The sequence below is a fragment of the Mauremys reevesii genome, linkage group 5 (assembly GCF_016161935.1).
Source record: "Mauremys reevesii isolate NIE-2019 linkage group 5, ASM1616193v1, whole genome shotgun sequence".
Classification (NCBI taxonomy): domain Eukaryota; kingdom Metazoa; phylum Chordata; order Testudines; family Geoemydidae; genus Mauremys; species Mauremys reevesii.
The window spans coordinates 119061788-119080994 of NC_052627.1; the positions used below are offsets into that span (position 1 = coordinate 119061788).

The following is a 19207-nucleotide window of genomic DNA, read 5'->3' on the forward strand; positions in this document are numbered from 1 at the left end:
GATATAGGGTGGGTTGGTTCTGAACAAGGTCTGGAGTTCCAGGACTGTAGGAACAGAGGCAGTGGTGAGAGCAGCAGACCAGGACTGCAGATTAGATAGGTTTGGAGGTTTATTAAGCCAATAGCAAACGGGGTTTCAGGTAGGATCATGTCTCCTTACCTTGCTACCCCAGGCAACACACTTGCAATGATACAGAATTCAAATTCCACTGAATCACTTGGATTCTGATTAGATTTCCGTGAAGAGGGTCTTTGAACTGGATTAGTTCAAACTGAACATTCTGTTGAAATGAATAGGGGAAATTCATGTCTTGGGGCTTGGTTCTGAAATCAGCTGCCAGGCTCCCATTTGACTTGAAACCATTGGTCATCAGTTTATATTTTCAAGGCTCATTGCAGCTAGAAAGGCTATAAATATATTTTAAATTAAAGTTAATTTTATTCTGTAGAATAATTCTACACAATACCCCTAATTCTCTAATAACCTTGAAGGACCTTGTTTCCTTGTGCTCCCCATTTACCTGTCTGTAACCATTTGTCTCTTGTCTTTAAGTGTCAGCTTTTTGGGTCAGGGACCATCTTTTTGTTCTGCATCTGTACATTGCCTGGTACAATGGAGTACCGCTTAGTGACGGGGTCCTAGGAGCTAACTCACTACAAATAATAAACAACAATAATAAGGAACCATATCCATGATCAGTAACTGGTGTGCAAGTCCACTCCTTTTTCTTTCACACACTCGACTGGGTAATGAACCACTCATCTAAACAACTGAATCTCAAGATGCTGTGTGAGATCCTGATATCCTGACAGAGATTAATCCTGATGTTTAGACCAACTCCTCCAAAGCTAATCTGCTGGGGAATAAATGCCAGGCATATGGTTGTTGGGAGAATGTAAAGTACTTGCCAGAGTTCTGATGGGCATAAATCCAGACCACAGATGGTATTATATTGCCTTTGAAGAGAACAAAAATCCTTTCAAAGGCTATACAGCTAGACTTGATTTAGATTTAGACTTCCACTTTGTGCCTGGGTCCCTTCTTATTTAAAATCGGCCATGCTATGAGAAAGCATTATTAGCCTATTCATAATTGCACACTTACAGTTTGATTTTGGCAGGCCAAATACTATAGATGGATTTTATAAAGCTGGTGTAGATATCAGCCTATTCAAACCCTCTCAGTCGGAAATGGAGCAATAACTCAACATTTTCAAAGAAGGGAGCATATGACAGGTGCTTACTGGTCTTTCACAAGGACCTTTTTACGTTTTTACTGGTGTCCGTCAGCCTCTGAGAGAGATTGGTTTATCAAAGCCACAACTAACTGCTGCTATGTAGCAAATTCATAGCACAGCAAGTTGTGTGGCAATCAGTGATCCATAGTTCCTTTCTTCTCAAAGGAAACTGTCAATCATAAACATTTCTGTTTGCTATCAGAGGGGTAGCCGTGTTAGTCTGGATCTGTAAAAGCAGCAAAGAGTCCTGTGGCACCTTATAGACTAAAAGATGTATTGGAGCATGAGCTTTCGCGGGTGAATACCGCATGCATCCGACGAAGTGGGTATTCACCCGCGAAAGTTCATGCTCCAATACGTCTGTTAGTCTATAAGGTGCCACAGGACTCCTTGCTGCATTTCTGTTTGCGTCCTTTACTACTACTGCTGCATTGGGTGGGATGGGGTAAAATGGGGCCTAGCTGGGGCTGCCCTCTGATCCAGCACTCTTCAGACCCAGAACTGTGTAGGGGAGACCAGAAACCATATGATATACCACCTTTTCCCCTGCCATGTGGCCTTTTGGAAAGACACTGCCTGAAGCTGGCACGGCAGGTGAAGAAAGCAGTGCAAGCAGGTTCCAATGGACACTGGTGATATCATAAAAGTGCTTTCTGCAGCGATAACTCAGAACATTCTCTCACACCTGTGCTGCTTGGCAGTTTACTCCAGTCCTTCCTGTCTCCTCCTTTCCTTCCCCCTTTCTAGCTAATCCCCTCCTGACGTAACCACACTGAAAGAATTTAAATAACCAAACCAACCAACATGACATTTGGAGCTTAGTCCTGGATTTATGAGCCTATTGAGCCATCACATTGTTCATATTGCTTGTATGGTCTATCCATTTCTCCTACCTTGTATCCATCTTCTCTAGTTAGAAGGTAACATTTGGGGGCAGAGGCTGTCTCTTATTGTCCCTAGCACAATGAGGTTCTATTCTTGGTTGACCCCTAAGCTCTACTGTAATAAGTATGACGAACAATGAAAAATAATTGATGTCCACAGGCATTTAAAATATAATTTATCTTTTACCTTACAGGCCACAACTTCCCTCCTTTTGTTGAGGATTTTGGCAAACTTTGGAGAACCAGGATGCTGACAACATAACTTGAGGCTGAAACCTGAACTACAGCTCTCCAAATGCCCAGCTAATGGGCAGAGGGGATGCTGTGTGGGGAAGGTGTTTGTCTAAAACTTAGCATTCTCTTCATATCATTTAGGGCAGTGATATGCAGACCTCACTGGTTCAGGAGCCAAATTGGCAATCAGCATCACCCAAAAGAGCCACAGTTGTGCGACTTTATTGTTTCATTTACTGTAATACTATTCATATTTAAACCGTATAACGGGAAATAATTAGTTTATAATATATATTATTCTCACAGCACATATGTTAATAACGTAGTATAAATAGATAATTGGGTAATAACATAGTAAAAGCATCCTGATCGGTTAATAATGTTAATATGTGCTGCAAAGAGTTGCAGGAGACACATTAAAGAGGCACTTGTGGTTCAGGTGCCTCAGTCTGAGTATCACTGATTTAGGGGGTAGGAAATACAATTGCAAGTTATGATGTCTCCATTCAAATACAGATAAACAGAATGCAACTCAGGATCTACTTCACTGTGCTGCTGTTATTGCTGCTTTCTTTAAAATAAATCGTGTTAAAACTTGTCAAAAATAATAATTAAAAAAATCTTTAAGAAAATGCTAAATTTACATTACTATCAAATCAAAATTTCTTGCTGCTGATTTTTCACGTTGCTAACTTACACTTATTTTCTTTTCTTATTTTTAAACAAGTTGCATTTCTGCAAGATTTGTGCTGTGTAACTTTCCTGTGTCCTATAGGCTGAGTGATGAACCAGTACAATTTTCATTTACTTGTGAAAAACTCAGTTTGATATGGAGGTACAAAAGTGCTTCTGAAAAGAGAATGGGGAATTCTGAAACCTCTGTTGAGAAACAAAAGCAGAAACTAATCTGGAGTGGGGCAGAAAGCCCAATTTTTCTTGGTCTGAGGATCACAAAGTGTTTTACCAATATTAATTAATTGAATTTTATAGCATCCTAAGGTAGGTAGGTATCCTCATTTTGCAAATAGGAGATACTGAGCCACACAGAGAGTAAGTGACTTGCCGAAGGTCACACAGGAAGTCTGAGGCAGAATTGAAAATAGAATCCAGAAGTCCTGACTTTCAGTCTTGTGCTTTAACCACATGACCATCCATAATCTAATTTTACAAGCCACTATTCATACAAATACCAAATGAGACACAGCATTTATATGAATGGGCAAGGGGGCAAGATGTTAGGTCAGAAGATAAACTAGCACAGTCGACCACTGCAGTGGTGCCAAAGTTTGGTAACAATATGTACGGATAGGGAACAGGCTGAGTGAACTGGCTGTGGCAGTATAGATATGAAAAATTATGTTCCAAAATTTTCTCACTTTCCTAGACATTAATTATATGTAAATATATGTAACCCTGAAATAGACACTGGGCCAGATCTTCAGCTGCTGTAAACCAGCACAGCTCCAGTGAGTGAAGTCAATTCAGCTATGCTGTATTACACCAGCTGAGGATCTGCCCTAAGTCAGCCACCTTAATTTTATTTCTTTTTCCTTGTGATTTTCTGTCAGAAGAATCCACACATTTCAACATCCAGAGTTTATTTGTAAGAGATTAAACATTTTCTTAATAAAAATAAGCATGTGCGCACACTAAAAAGTCACATTCTGTTAGCCTTGACTACACTAGGGAAATTTTGAAAATATTTCCTGCTGAAGCTAACACTGGTGGTAGCAACAGAAGGGTTTGTGTAGGCAGGAGGCTGCTATTTTATGTACTGTGTCTTAACCACTAACAACAGCATCAGCCAGTGACCCATTCAGACCAGGGCTTCCAAGATTGCTACTGGTGTTGGAGCTGAACTGCTGGGCAACAAAGGGAAATGTTTGCAAACTTTCCCTAATGTAGACAAGACTACTGCAAGAGAGAAATGTGCCTGAGCACAGAATTAGGAGTCAGAAACTTCTGTTTGTATTCCAGCTCTAATACTAACTCTATGGCCTTAAGGATACTAACATCTGCCTAAATTTTTCCTGCTGTAAAAAGGAGATAATATAAAATCCCTGTGAGATCATCATTTTATCAGTGGTTTTCATAGGATTTGCATTACATTTGGCATCTATAACGCAGATGTTTGTACAGTTGATGTTATATGACAACCCTAATACTCTCAGTGAGTCATAGGTGAAAAATCAAAACATTTCCTTTTAGATATGGATGTAATCTCAACATTTTTAACCAAAAGCAGCAGAGAGTTCTGTGGCACCTTATAGACTAGCAGACGTTTTGGAGCATGAGCTTTTGTGGGTGAATACCCACCTCGTCGGATGCATGGGATTCACCCACGAAAGCTCATGCTCCAATACATCTGTTAGTCTATAAGGTACCACAGGACTCTTCGCTGCTTTTACAGATCCAGACTAACACGGCTACCCCTCTGATTTTTAACCAAGACCTTTATATGTTCTTTGCTGGATGTTGAAATGTTTGGCCAACATTAACCTTAGATTGGAGCTAAAGTGTCACGCTTAAGGTAGGGCAGTTTACCTGGCTGTCTCAGGGGAGGAGCAGTTAACAGGCTGAAGCAGTTTGTGGGACTGTCTTGAGTTCGGGGGCCAGTTTGGGGGATGTGTTGAGTTTGGCTGGTCAGTTAACAGGCTGGGGCAGTTTGTGGGGCGTCTCAGATTTTTTTGTTGGGGGAGGGATTATCTGAATGAGGCGGGGGCTCTAAAAAGAGCTGCTGAGGGGGACTTTACACACTGCCAACTCGTTCCTCAGCAGAGCGGGCAGCTCTCCCTGGAAATGAATTCTGCTCTGAGGGCGTTTCCCTGCCGGGGAGTGAGGCTGGGGGCACAGTGGCTCCCACACAAGATGTTCTCTTCCCCCTTAGCAGGGCTCAGCCCAGCAGCAGCAGCCCGGAAGAGGAAGCGCCGCGGCCGTGTGGAGCAGCTGCTGGGGAGCAGAGGGGGAGCCGGTCCCTGTGCACTGGGCAGCATCGCGCGGGGCCGGCCCGGCGAGGGGGAGGAGCGCGCCGGGGCGGGGTGAGCTCAGGGTGCAGATGGACGCGGACAGGTGAGGGCTTTGTGCCGGGTGGGTGACCGGGGCGGGGGCAGGATCTGTGCTGGGCACAGTGAGCAGGATGCGGGGCTGTCTCCGATGGGGCGGGGGGCAGTTTGCAGGGGATATGGGTGGGGGTGTGTCCCGGACGTGGGGGTGGCTACAGCTCACACCTGGGGATAGGGGTCGGTCTCCAGCACCCCAAGCCAGAATAATGTCCCCCTAAGTGATGCTTTGGTCTCTGCGTCTCATTCAAACTCTCCCCCCCCCACTTCGATCGTGTGTCTCTATTCACTCTGTAAAAAGCAACAAAAGAGGCCCGTGGCACCTTAAAGACTAACAGATGTATTGGAGCATAAGCTTTCCTGGGTGAATGCCCACTTCGTCAGATGCCTTTTTTTCTATTCGCTCTGGGGCTCAGAGGAGGTTAAGTAGTTTGTGAAACTGGCCCTGCTGCTCTTTCTCTTTCCAGAATCAAACCCAGTCTCTTAATGAGTCACAAAAGCCTTCTGCAGACTGGCAGAAAAATCCCAAGGTGGGAAATACGGGTTTCCTCCTCCAGCAGAAGCCCAGAAAGGCAAGGAGCTGTGAGGTTGAGGCTGGCTGCCGCTGACAAATGACTAAGGCCCTAGGTGTGAGTTATGGACTGGGTCAGCTTCCAAGTCAGTTTTTTTATTGGAACCTGGAGGCTGGCGTCCCTGGCCAGGGACTGAATAGGTGTAATGAGGTCTGGAAAGGGAAGGTGGAAGCAAGCAACAAAGAGGGGATTTGTGAAGGAAACTCAAAGAGGGAGAGGTTATAGTGTCTGGACACGAACTGGTTCCAGTAAGTGAAGAGATTTCTGTCACAGTTCTTGAGGGAATTGCACCTCTGATCCCTTCATGGGGGCTGCCCTCTGAACTCTCAGACCTCTAGCCATCACCTTTCTTTGGGCAGCATCCTGAAATCTGTTCTCTCCAGACAGGGGACTCAAGCTGCAGTCCCTCCTGCTTCACTGTGAGTCTCAGCAGGTCTGACTTCAGTTCAGCACCCACACTTCTGTTCTCTCAGGGGACGATAACAGAGTTAACCAGTGACCAGCCTACTCTCATAAAGCAAAGTATTGTTTATTTAGAACAATGGCATTATAGAGGAAGCATATCTTAAAGAAAAGAAAAAGTTTATAGGCATGCCTAGCTCATCAGGTGTCACCCATCTTCCCCATGGAGACCCTGGCAGGTTCCAAAGTACTTCAGGTCCTGTACAGGATCTATGCCTCTTGGTCACAATCTCATGTCCATTTGTGGATCAAGGGTGACTGACTCTCTCCCGGGTGGGAGTTGTTTCTTTATACAGTTTTCAGTGTGTTGTTTGGCAGGCCTCTTGAACCAGGTCAAACCACTATATGCACTTTCCCCAGGGGGTGAAAACTTCCACAGACTTCTTACCTGCATAAGAGATTTGCATTAATTACCCCCAGAGCTGTAACTAAGCATAGAGGCGCCCAGGGTGAGCAAGTATATTTGCGTCCTCTACCATTTTTTTCATTTTTCCACCCAGAGGTGACACGTGGGGGGAGGAGAGAAAGGGAAATGCAAGGTCACATGCCCCTCCCCCCCAAGATTTTTTGGTTGCGCCCCCCCCACACCCAGACAGGCTGGGTGGTCTGCTGAGGTGAGTCAGAGGGTGGAGGTGGTGTCTCTCTCTCTTTCCCCCCGCTCTCCCCCACGACCAAGCCCTCGCCACGCCTTTATTTGCACCTTGGGAAGCTGCCCTGGTTGCTTCACCCAGGTTATGGCTCTGATTATCCCTCAGTGATTTGAGTTCCTGCATTGAGCCAGAAATGCAATCACTAGCTAGCCCATAAAGATACATATAACATTTATAAAGCTGATACAATTGTCTTTGACTATTCCATGTGTTCATAGTGTCTGTCATATCTCAGCATAATAGTCTTTAAATGTTCCATGCTTCCAGAGCATTGCATCCGTCACTATTTCCTTGAACTAAAATATTCCCTACTATAGAATGGCCATTGCAGGAAGCAGGGTGGGCTGACGTGGTGTTGCTTGTATTGAATGAAGAAGGGTGGTTATGTATTATGAAGTGCAGTTTGGCTTGCTTGCTGAAGAAGAAGGCAAAGGCCTGCACAACAACCTCTCCTGACCACTAACCAGAGAAGAATGAGAACAAAAAATTCCTGGCCCAAGTGTCAAGGCCAAAACTAAGCTCACAGTTGACTTCAGCTACCTAGATATCTTTTAGATAAATAAATAATCAGGGCTCCTGATTTTTGGTTTTATGTGATAAACATCCCTGATTTATAAAAAAAATTGAATCTGGCATTTATCCAGTAAACATGAGAAATGGTTACTTGTATATAAGGGCTTATCTTCGCAGAGTAGTATGTGGACTGCAAGGGTATGATTTCTAAAGTACGCTAATGAGGCACATTAATTGGTCCATGTAAACACTGCTGGTGTTCCCTAAAGTGTAGTAGTATTTGAAACAATGCTACATTAAAGTGCACTAAAGAACATTACAAAGAGGTTACTCATTACAGTATCTACTTTATTTGTTACAATATATTCAAAGAGCCATAAATCCTATGATTTTTTGAACCTCTACACAAAACTCAAAAGTTGCTAATAAAAAAATGGGAAAAACAGATGCCCTACAACTAATGCTAAATATTTATAATTAGAGTGACTTGCAATTTAAAAAAAAGTGTCATACTCTTATACAAAAAGAAATAAACTGTTACATGCAGTAGTAGGTTCGGCTGCATTATGGCAACAATTGTTGTTAATAAATGGATTGTAAATGTCCTCCTCTTTTGTTTACTGGAAAATGTTAGTTCTTTAATAGTTTAGCTGCAATAATCAATAACACAATACTAAAGAATTGTAGTGAAAATATCTATCTGTGAACACAAATAGTTTTAAGATCTCCAGTGAGTGTTACTTGGTTTAGCACAATTTTATATCCCCAGTGGTCTGTACCTGGAATACAGAGTATCTCTTTAATATAGAACTTATGCCAGAAATTATTCGGTGGGCCTGATCCTGAGCAATGGAAATCAATAGTAGTTTAGCTATTAATTGAAGGAGGATAAAGAGGTAGTTTTTCCCGTTTTTACTGCTTGATCCAGTAAACGCAGAATCAGAATTTAAATTTGTTTTGTTTTTTTGGGGGGGTTGTCGGGACCTTGGGAGGGAAGATTGTTATGTGAGTGTAGATAAATTGTGCTGCAGTGTTTTGACAACATCATGGATTAAAATATATATTTTTAAAAGTATATATTAATTTAACATTTTTCTTATTTAAAGTAAATACATGTTTTGTTTAAAAAATTAACCTGTTTTAAAATTAAATTTTAAATTGTGACAGCCTATGGTAAGGCATAAACATAATCTATTAAACTCACTAAAATAAAAATAATAAAATGCTGCATCAATGAGGCCTCCTTTAAAATTTTAGATGTTAAAAGGGGCTGCATTTTTACCTATGTACAGAATTAAGAGGAATATCTTTAACTTTACAGAATCAGAGGAAGCATATTTAATTTTTCAGGTCAACTCAGGCTTTATAAATGTGTCACAATGTCATGAACTGTATTAAATGTCTATGTTATTTTCAGCCTTTACAATTGAATGAATGATGGTATTTGCATTTTCACAAATGTGAGTACTTTCAATTTTTGTTGTGCAGAAAAGCTTCTGCCTTAATTGTCTTTGATTTCAATTTAGCTAGCAGGTGCAGAGAGAATATTTTCTTAATTTGGATCAATTTAGTGAAAGTTGAAAACCTGTTTCGGAGTTGAAAAAGCTGGAAAGCTTGTTTTCCTCTTCTAACCTATGAAGAAAACCAGGTGGGAGAGGATGAGATCTATTAATTCTAATATCTTGAAGGACATGCAGTCGGATATTCAAAGGTATCTAGGTGTCTAAAGATGCCAATAGGTATCTAGTGCTTTGGTACTCTTGAAAATCCTAGTTGGGACCTGTCTGCATCTTTATGCATCTAAATACCCTTTTTAAATTTGTCCATAGTTACCAGAAACAATCTGTTAATTCACTAACTTCAATTAATACTATCTTTATTTAATAAATAATTTAAAATGCAAAACATGTTATGATACATTTTAATTTTGTATGTATTCAGCACATTTAAGCACGTGTAATTTAACTACACGTTAGAGGGAGGGATAGCTCAGTGGTTTGAGCATTGGCCTGCTAAACCCAGGGTTGTGAGTTTGACCTTTCAAGGTCCCTTCCAGTTCTAGGAGATTGGTATATCTCCAATTATTACCTTTAACTAATAAAAACCATTTTGAAATGCTGTTGTACATTTTTATTGAATCCCAATTTTCATCCAAATGCGGCTTGACACAAATCACAAATAAAAAATTATCATCTAGTAAATAAGAAATGCATTAGTCACCATTTCTGAATATTAAAAAAGTAAAAATTAAAACTCTGAATAAATGTCAATATTAAGACTAGGAATAAATGTAAGAGAAACTATATAATTGCTTAAATTAATGTATATAGATGCATGATATCTTCCTGGTTACCAAAAAGAAGTGCCAAATTTAGTGTAAAGACTATATTTGTTTGCAAATTAACATATTTAAATAGTTATACCAGCCAATGAGAATGAAACTTTCTTTAGGGAAATAACTAAAGTACAAATACAAAACAAGTTTAAAAACAGTTATTTAAATTAATGTTTCATGCTTGCTGATTTAAAACACTTTAATTTAAATCATGCCATCTTGTTTGACAAACTGCTAACTTTTTGTAATATATCACAGCCAGACATATAGACAGATTGTAAACTCATTAGGACATGGACAGTCTTCTGTGTTTGTATAGTAGCAAGCATAATGGGGCCCCAATCCTGGCTGGGGTCTTTAGGTGCTCCTAGAATACAAATAATAAAAATATTTTGCTGACAGTTATGCTAGCAGTACGAGAAATTAAAATAAGATCCTTGTAAAGAGTCAGCTGCCTTACAGTTATGCCCCTCCTATGGTTTTGTATAGATTTAAAGACATATTAGTAATTCCAAATTGAGCTTTGTTTTACAGTGTTTCTTGAGTTGCCATTGCTGAGCAAAACACCCTCCCTGAAGTGGTCAGCGAGTCACACTGTAGTAGGTGTTTATACAGCACTAATCACTGTAGTATCTACTGTAGACATAAACATTGTTAGATACCTGCCTGAGGAGACAGTTCCATTCCATGATTATACTTTAATGCTGGATTGAAAACATTTTTACAAAATAAGTAAGTCCAGAAAAATTGTTTGTATTTAAACATGAAAGAGGTATAGTTAGTGATATTATGACTTATCACTTATATCCTGTTAAGACACAGATTCATTTATCTGGGACTGATTGTACTGAGTGCTTGAAGTTTTCCTTTGAACAGTGGTTCTTGCCATCATGCCCCACTTTTACCAGAACAAATGAGCTGAGTGACTAAGGTCCAGGAATTGTGAGGCCTGGGGCCTTTTCTGTTTTGCAAAACAGCCCTCTCCCTAGTGAACCAGGATTCTAATCTAGCAATTGCTATAGGGTTGCAGTGAGGGAAGTGGAGTAAAAATGAGTCAGCAAGTTCTTCCCCTTTGGTGAAATAACCTCAATGACTGAAATGCTTCAGAGTGAGTGCTGTTATGCTGTTTCAGAAGTGCGACGCCTGACAACATGGCCATGAGAATGGGGGAAAGTAGCTGCCCCACCAAAGGCAAGTCAGAGGCCGAAGATGGCTCTGGTCAGGTGATCACTACTGTCTTCCTGGCACTCCTTATAGACCTGCTGGGATTCACTCTTATTTTGCCACTCCTTCCTTCAATCCTTGAGTATTACAGCAAGAATGATGTAAGTAAGAACTAAACTGTACCTGCTGAAAATACAGTCTGGGCATGAGGTGATCTGAACAAATGGGATGCATAGGGAGGGGGGATGTGAGGGGCGCCCATTCCCCTGATACAGCTGAAAGTGACATGCAGAATAAAACCCACCCACAAGTCTGTAGTGTATTTAGATTGTTCTTATGGATTTGATTGATTTGTTTTGCTCCGCCTAGTAAGACTTTCTCACCTTTGCCACTGAGTCGGGGTCAGGTGTCTATGTTTGGGAAAATCCAGAGATTACTGAGTAGCTACTTCTTGTAATTGTCCTGAATTTGCCCTCCGCCTTGCTGTTCTTTTGCTCACATATGGCTGTGGCTGCCTGGTCTCCAGTGATGAGTAGTCAGATGAGAGGTTTCCTCTAATGCACACACACCCATGTCTCTTAATCTGCCCTGAGAACAAACTTTATCCCTTTTCCCTCTATTGGGTAGCAATGCAAATTATGGGAGAAACTGAGACACACATAAGCCTCATAGAAATATTACAAAAAGTTCCCATTTTGTCACCAACATGTTCCTCACGCAAGTAAAATGTGAGGAGTTTGGGCTGGGCTGGTGGCCTAGTGCTTTGAATAGCGAAGTGTAAACCTTGGGTCTCCTTCCTAGTCCCAGTCCATTGCTCCCTGAGTTCTAGGAGGTGGGAAGGAGACTCAGAGCCTTGTGTTGTTCATCGGCATCCCCCCTGGTTAATTGAGTAATTTTAATGAGGAGCTGTGAAGCTCTTCATAGCCCCTTCCTCTTGGGTAGGAGGCTGCTGATGGAAACACATGGTTTCTACGGTGGGTGTGCAACGTGGAGGACAAACAGGGAGAGTCTCAGGACTCTAACAGGAATGTAGAAGACCTGGCTAGGATGATATGAGTTTGTAACTCAAATTGTGTCTCTGTTATGTATAAAATCCAGACTTAGCAAGTGTAGGAGTTAGTGCCTAGCTCTGTAGCATTTATTCACCATCTTCTGCTCTGTGTTCCGGTCATATGTTTCTGTAGGGCATGATGGGGGAAATTTCTATCCTTGCTGTATGGTTGCTGAGGACTCTATCTGCTGTGGAACCAGCCTAGCTCTGCTGTGTAGGGAGGGGCTAGATGCTAGGAGCCAGCACATGGGCTTTGCATCCCATTCGTGCTTCAGAACCCAGCACTAGTCTGTGCGAGTCTGTCTGTGCCACTATGGAAGAGATTTTGAGAGAGAGAGGATAGGTCAAGGGGAGGGTAAATATATCTGGGACTACACTGATCCATCAGGCATATACCCCATACATACACTTGGGGAAGGAAGTTGTCTCAAGTGGCGTCTTTGGGATACAAAGCAATGCTACATTTTTGCAAATAAAGTCAGAGCCTGCAAGAGAGAATTTGTTCCCTAAATAGGGTGACCAGATGTCCCAATTTTATAGGGACAGTCCCGATTTTTGAGTTTTTTTTCAATAGGCACCTATTACCCCCCACGTCCTGTCCCAGTTTTTGACACTTGCTACCTGGTCAGCCTATCCCTAAGTGCCATTAACTATGACATATGACTCTCTTTGTAGGATGGTTTCTATCTATCACTGCAGCATGGCGTGGACTGGTTTGCTGCAGTGTTTGGGGTACCTCTGGAGAGGAAGTACAACACTGTCTTGTTTGGAGGTATGAATGAACCTGCAATCTAGTGTCATTTTCAGGTTCTCTTCTATGGTAATGTTTTTATTTATGAACAACTTTTAAACATCTGGCACCATTATTAAATTGGGGCTTCAGTACCACAGTAAAAGATGCCCTAGAAGTACCCAAGAGAAGCAGATTATAAATATTTGGTAAATGGTAGTGCTTACATGGAACTGATAGTTCTGACTAGTCAGGCAAGCAGTTCAACCTATTCCTCAGTAATGCTTCCTAGGCCAGGCCTGCTGTGCTTTACTACTTTAGCACTGAGCTTCTCAGGAATGGAGGCAGATCGCCAGGGGGTGTCGAGTGACTAGAGGCTCACCATTTATACCTCAGCCAGCAGCCACACTATGGTGTCTATGGAAGGGGCGTGGCAACTGTTCTGCAGTGTGCAGTACCATTTGTTGCCACCAGGGCACTTGTGTTGTGACTGAGTCTTCTCCAGCTCCTCTATGAGTCATTGCAGGCAGCAAAGCAGTGAATCAAGGCCTCTGAAAGGCTAATTCAGATTTGTTAATAGTGAGCAAGGGAAGGTAAGAGACCTGTGTGTTGGGCCAGGTGTGTAAACAAGCAAGTTCACATTCTTGGCACAGGTTGTGGTTTAAACTGTACCATCTGCATTACACTACCCTTCACTGGTGCTTCACACTTCATACATCCAAGAGACATGAGTGAAAATTTCAGGATTCTGGCTGAGAATGGGGAGTAACTGTTTTCTCCTGCCTTCTTCCTCCTTTCCCTCTATGAGACAGAGGTAGTGAGGAAGGGGCATACATACTTGTAGGCGCACCAATGATTTTGGGCACCAGCCACCACAGCAAATGAGTACCTGATGTTGGCAGCCATCTGTGGTGACTGCTGCTTATCATTGCAAATGTAATCATCTCTTTGTTACTTCGTCCTTCCAACCTCCATCCTTCCATCCTGCCTGTACCCACCTGTTGTCTCTTGTGTCATACTTGGACTGTAAATCTCATCAGGATAGAAACCAACTTTATGTTATATGTTTGTACAGCACTTAGCATAATGGATTTGAAGCTCAGTGGCTCCTTTAATGCTAATAATAATAATAATAATAATAATTAATGTCCATTCAAATAAGAAAGAACCTTGCTGCCTTCACTTGTGAGCTAAAGCTGTAAGTGAGTGTATGGCTTTTGTTTTGTTTTGTTTTTTGTTTAATTTTTTTACTTTTTTGTTGTTGAGAAACCACAAAGAAATTATTCTCCCACAGATACCCAAATACTTAAGGTTAAATCCTGACTCCTTTAAAGTCAAGGAGAGTTTTACCGTTTTACCATTCAGTGGTGCAAAATTTAACCCTTGGCCTCTGTGTGTATTTTCAACCTTGATAGGTGGTCTAAGTAAGACATATAAGCCAGCTCTCTCCTTTAAAGAAAAAAAAACTATGGCAACAAAGCATTTTCTTGGCAGTTTGTCACAAAGGTATTGCAAATTAATGAGGGCACTGAGTTAGAGATGGCAAGAGAGGAGAGGAACCAAAGATCACAGGGACAGAATGTAGGTTTCAAGGAACCTCTTCAGATATGTAGACTCACTGCCATTTATTCGAGAGTGTCACATACCCCGATGTGTCTCACTGCTGCCTTTGATACCAAGGGGAGAAAATATAAGCTAATTAAATGTGACCGATCCAAGTTCAGTTAATCAATAAACTACTTAAAAGAATTGTGTGTTACACTGACTGGCTGTTAAATCCTACATTATCCTCTCTCCGTGAGCAGGAAGTGTTTGCAGTCAGAGTTAGCAAATATCACAGAATTTGCATTTTACTGACACACCCCATCCTTCCCCCATAAGTCCCATCTTGTTCTGGTTTGTCTGCATTTCCCTTTCCCTTGAAAACCCAGTTAAATTCAGTTAAATAACAACTTAGCCATAATATTTTGGGGCTCTTTGCATTCGAGGGAGATAAGTGCTGTTCATGGCCACAGTCTGACATTATAATTGTATATCTTTTTATATGTGTTTGAGTTGTTTTTTTTTTTAAGGGCCACAGTGAAGTGATAGGCCTTACCTTTAAACACCTGCCTTTGTGTTTAAAACTAAGGCAGCATGTCTAATGATTAAGTCTAATGATCAATCTTTTCTAGGTCTGATTGGCTCCATCTTTTCCATCCTGCAGTTTTTTTCCTCTCCGCTCACGGGCGCTGCATCTGACTGCTTGGGGAGAAGGCCGATCATGTTGTTGACAGTGGTATGTCTGGCAGCCTGACTAGAATCAGCATAAATCAAATGTACAGAGGGAGGCCAGTGTGTTTAGGGCACAGCACTAGTCCTGACCTTTGCTGCCTCCCCTGGCCAAGTCACTTGATCAAGCATGGGGGTCTAATGTTAGGTACTTAGGGCCAGATTTTAAAAGGTATTTAGGTGCCTAAAGGTGCAGATAGGCACCTAGTGGGATTTTCAGAAGCGCTTATTTGTATCTTTTAGGCAACTCAATACCATTGATCAGAGGGGTAGCCGTGTTAGTCTGGTTCTGTAAAAGCAGCAAAGAATCCTGTGGCACCTTATAGACTAACAGACGTTTTGCAGCATGAGCTTTCGTCGGTGAATACCCACTTTGCATCCGAAGAAGTGGGTATTCACCCACGAAAGCTCATGCTGCAAAACGTCTGTTAGTCTATAAGGTGCCACAGGATTCTTTGCTGCTTTTTCAATACCATTGACATTCTAACATGTAAGATCACACCACCTGTACAAAGAACAGGAGTACTTGTGGCACCTTAGAGACTAACAAATTTATTTCAGCATGAGCTTTCGTGAGCTACAGCTCACTTCTTCGGATGCATAGAATGGAACACACAGACAGGAGATATTTATACATACAGAGAACATGAAAAGGTGGAAGTATGCATACCAACAGGAAGAGTCTAATCAATTGAGATGAGCTATCATCAGCAGGAGAAAAAAAACTTTTGAAGTGATAATTAAGATGAGAGTATTTGTGGCACCTTAGAGACTAACAAATTTATTTCAGCATGAGCTTTAAGTTTTTTTTCTTCTGATGATGATACCTTGGGATCTTTGATTGGAAAGCACTTGACAGAAGTGCAACATATCTTTTATTTATTAATGAATATTCACCAAACAGTTTCTCTCTTTGGTAGTTGTTATGAGTTTAAATTTAGGGCTCTGATTATAGGTATAATACAGTGCAAGTATGAACATGCATAAGGGATCTTGGCAACAAATTACATACCCAACCCATCATCCAATAAAGTCTTTGCAGATTAATACATTAAGCATGTGTGAGTTCAATTATTATTCACCAAAACTGAAGGCTAAAATTGACTTTCAGGTCAGTGGCTTTTTTCTCTTTTTTTGTCTTAGAATTTTTCTGGGTTGCAGATTTTATTTAAACATTTTAATTATATTGGAAACCATTTCCTGGCTGTCTTGTAAGCAAAATGGAGCAAGTTGTACAAAGGTGTTCTAAACATCTTTCAGTGCATTAACAGGATAGATTTTGCATCAGACAAACTTCCTCCTAACAGAACGTACAATAGTGGGATTGTGTGAGATGATTACAGATGGGTTCTCCTTATTGGATTTTTACTGTCTGACATTCAGTGTAGTATATGTCTGGTGAAATGCCAGTTTATTCAAGAAAGCATTTGTTGTTTCATGATTAATGGAGCAGACATTTATTTTGCTTTTCAAACATTAGTCTAGCTAGAAAACGATCCTAAAATGATGCTGATTTTACTGTATCATGTAAGAGAAATTTCCTCTTCTCTCTGCAGGTGGGGTTGATAGCATCATATGCACTCTGGGCTATCTCTAGGAGTTTTGGTATTTTTCTTCTCTCCAGAGTCCTAGGTGGAATAAGTAAAGGGAATGTCAGCCTGTCTACTGCTATAATTGCTGACCTGCACTCTCCAAAAGCTAGGAGCAAGGGCATGGTGAGTTACAAATGCTGGCAACAATAATATCAAGTGCCGATACAGTACTTTTCATTTTCAAAGCACTTTCCACACAATAATCCTCGCTATACTCCTGTGTGGTAGGCAAGCCAGTAGTACTATTCTTATTTTACAGATTGCAAATTTGAGGCAGAAAGAGTAAGAGGCTGTTCTCAGGCCCAAGGGGGATTCAGTTGCAAACAGGGTTAGAACTTTGGGTGTCCTGTTTCAGTCCTGTACTCAGACAGCAAGTGGTCAGCCCTAGATTGATTTTTTTTTAATGTCTCCTCTTAAAGACACTGGACTAAATTCTGTGCTAAATTCCATTGAAGCCAGCGTGTGTCCACAGGGTATAAATCGGCACAGTATTTAGCCTCCTTCCTCTCCAGCATTATAGCCCTGTTCTGGTGCACTGATTTAATGCTGAACTGGAGGGAAGACAGCTACCTAATGAGGCACCTTTACTATTTCCTGCACCATCATAGGTTTTTCTTAGACTCCACCAATCCTAATTCTGCCCTGGCCAAAGCCTGCTCACCTTTATCTAACTTGTATCAATAGGGCAGTAGCTAGGAATTGCAAAAGAACCATGGGGGATGAGAAACAACATCATTGCCACCAAGGTGGTACACATGATGCACTGACACCATCCTACACTAAGCAGCTTTACAATCTAAAAGCACATCCCAGGGCTTTATGGTTTTAGACACGTTTTGTCTAAAATCCTGAACTGAATGAGTACATTTCACCTTTCCCCCCCCATTTTTTTTCTCCACTTTCTTTATTTCAAAGGAGCCTTAGTAGTGGAAATGATTTCTGGGTGCCCCTTTACCATGCTGAATAGTGTCACGGCCATTTATTGAATGGTAGCTCATTTTATTTTCTGCCCAGTCATGAAAGCTTCAGCTCTGTTGCAGTTATCTCTGCCTTGTCATTCATTGCTGTTTTGCCACACACTTGCCCCTTCCCTCGAGGTGGATGTGGATTTTTTTTTGGCATTTGCTTCATGGATGTTTAGCAAGAGACAGAATAGCTTTAGAACTGACTCTCTGAATTGGATCAAAAGGTGTTTAATTCCATTACCTGCATAATTGATCACGCTTGATGTTGTGTTAGCATTTGGCACAACAATTTAGCTTCTATCAGAGTATGACAGACCTAACAGTTATCAAGTTTTACCAAAAAAAAAATTTCTTCATCATTAACTTCAAGTTTACTATATCTCAACAGGCAATGATTGGTGTTGCTTTCTCACTTGGATTTACCGTGGGTCCTATGATTGGAGCTTACCTTGCCATGGAAACAGGGAAAGGAGAAGTCTTCTATCTTCGGTCAGCTTTGCTTGCGCTTATGTTTGCTGTTGCTGACTTCATTTTCATCTTCTTCCTGCTTCCGGAGACACTCCCCAAAGAAAAACGGGTAAAATATGCTGAGAGTGGCTCTGAAAATCCATATTTCATATAGGCAAGGGCAGGACTTGAAAATGATTGAAACAGTAGAAATGTATGGGAAGGGACAGAAACTCTCCAGAACCTGATGGCTCAGGGATTTGGTTCAGTCCTTAGACCAGAAGTTAAACCCACCTAAATTGGTGATGACAGAAAGTAGCAATTGTGATTAGCAGTCATGTCCTAGGTACTGCAGTGCATCAGAAATGCTTAGATAGTTACCACTGAATTTCTGTTGGGTTTGCTAAACTTCAAATTCTTCAGAAACTGATAGGGCCAATAGACAAACCCAAGAATACTGTGTCACCCTGAGCTGGCCCAATCTAATTTGAGAATTTCAGACAATATTCTAACTCAATCATGAAAATACAGTGAAATTTGTTTAAAACATGATTTCTCCCATTAGCCAAAGCAGGCCATAAATTGGTTGTCTAGCCTAAACTAATCAGGATACAGCTGTCAGTAACAGTCTGGGAATCTTTTTCTAATTGTCTGTCAATATTTATAATGCGCTCGTCATTGTAGTGCCTAAGCACTGTATGAGACTAAAAATACCATGAATGCTCTACTTGGAGCGGGAAGGATGGAGATTTCTGTGTCTTACTCGGATGAACAAGAACTCCAGCTTTGAGTGCATTATTAATTCTCCATTATTGCTGTGCCAACATCTGATAGACACTGGGTCAAATTGTCAAAAGCACCTAAATCCCATTTTCAGAAGTGATTTAGGAGCCTGAGTTCTGTAAAGTCTTATTGCAAGTTAGAAATTTAAGGGCTCAGTTTTTGGTTAAAGGTAATTAGGAGCCTAAAGGGGAGTTAGACATCTAGGTGTTTCTGAAAATCCCACTATGTGTCTATCTGTGTCTTTAGGCACCTAAATAC

General features: G+C 41.2%; 1 protein-coding gene across 2 annotated transcripts in view; it reads left to right on the plus strand.

Moving 5' to 3' along the window:
- The first annotated feature begins 5225 nt into the window (after positions 1-5225).
- MFSD10 (major facilitator superfamily domain containing 10) overlaps positions 5226-19207 on the plus strand; it is a 31278-nt gene continuing 17296 nt past the window's right edge. Inside the window, exons 1-6 of one of the 2 annotated variants that reach the window (XM_039541705.1) lie at positions 5226-5424; positions 11079-11271; positions 12837-12933; positions 15066-15169; positions 16719-16877; positions 18108-18296. In XM_039541705.1, coding sequence (XP_039397639.1) covers positions 5411-5424; positions 11079-11271; positions 12837-12933; positions 15066-15169; positions 16719-16877; positions 18108-18296 — 756 coding nt within the window. In that variant the 5' untranslated portion in view covers positions 5226-5410. Of the gene's footprint in view, positions 5425-11078; positions 11272-12836; positions 12934-15065; positions 15170-16718; positions 16878-18107; positions 18297-19207 lie in introns of those variants that run through there. The other variant, XM_039541706.1, reaches the window with a different exon arrangement.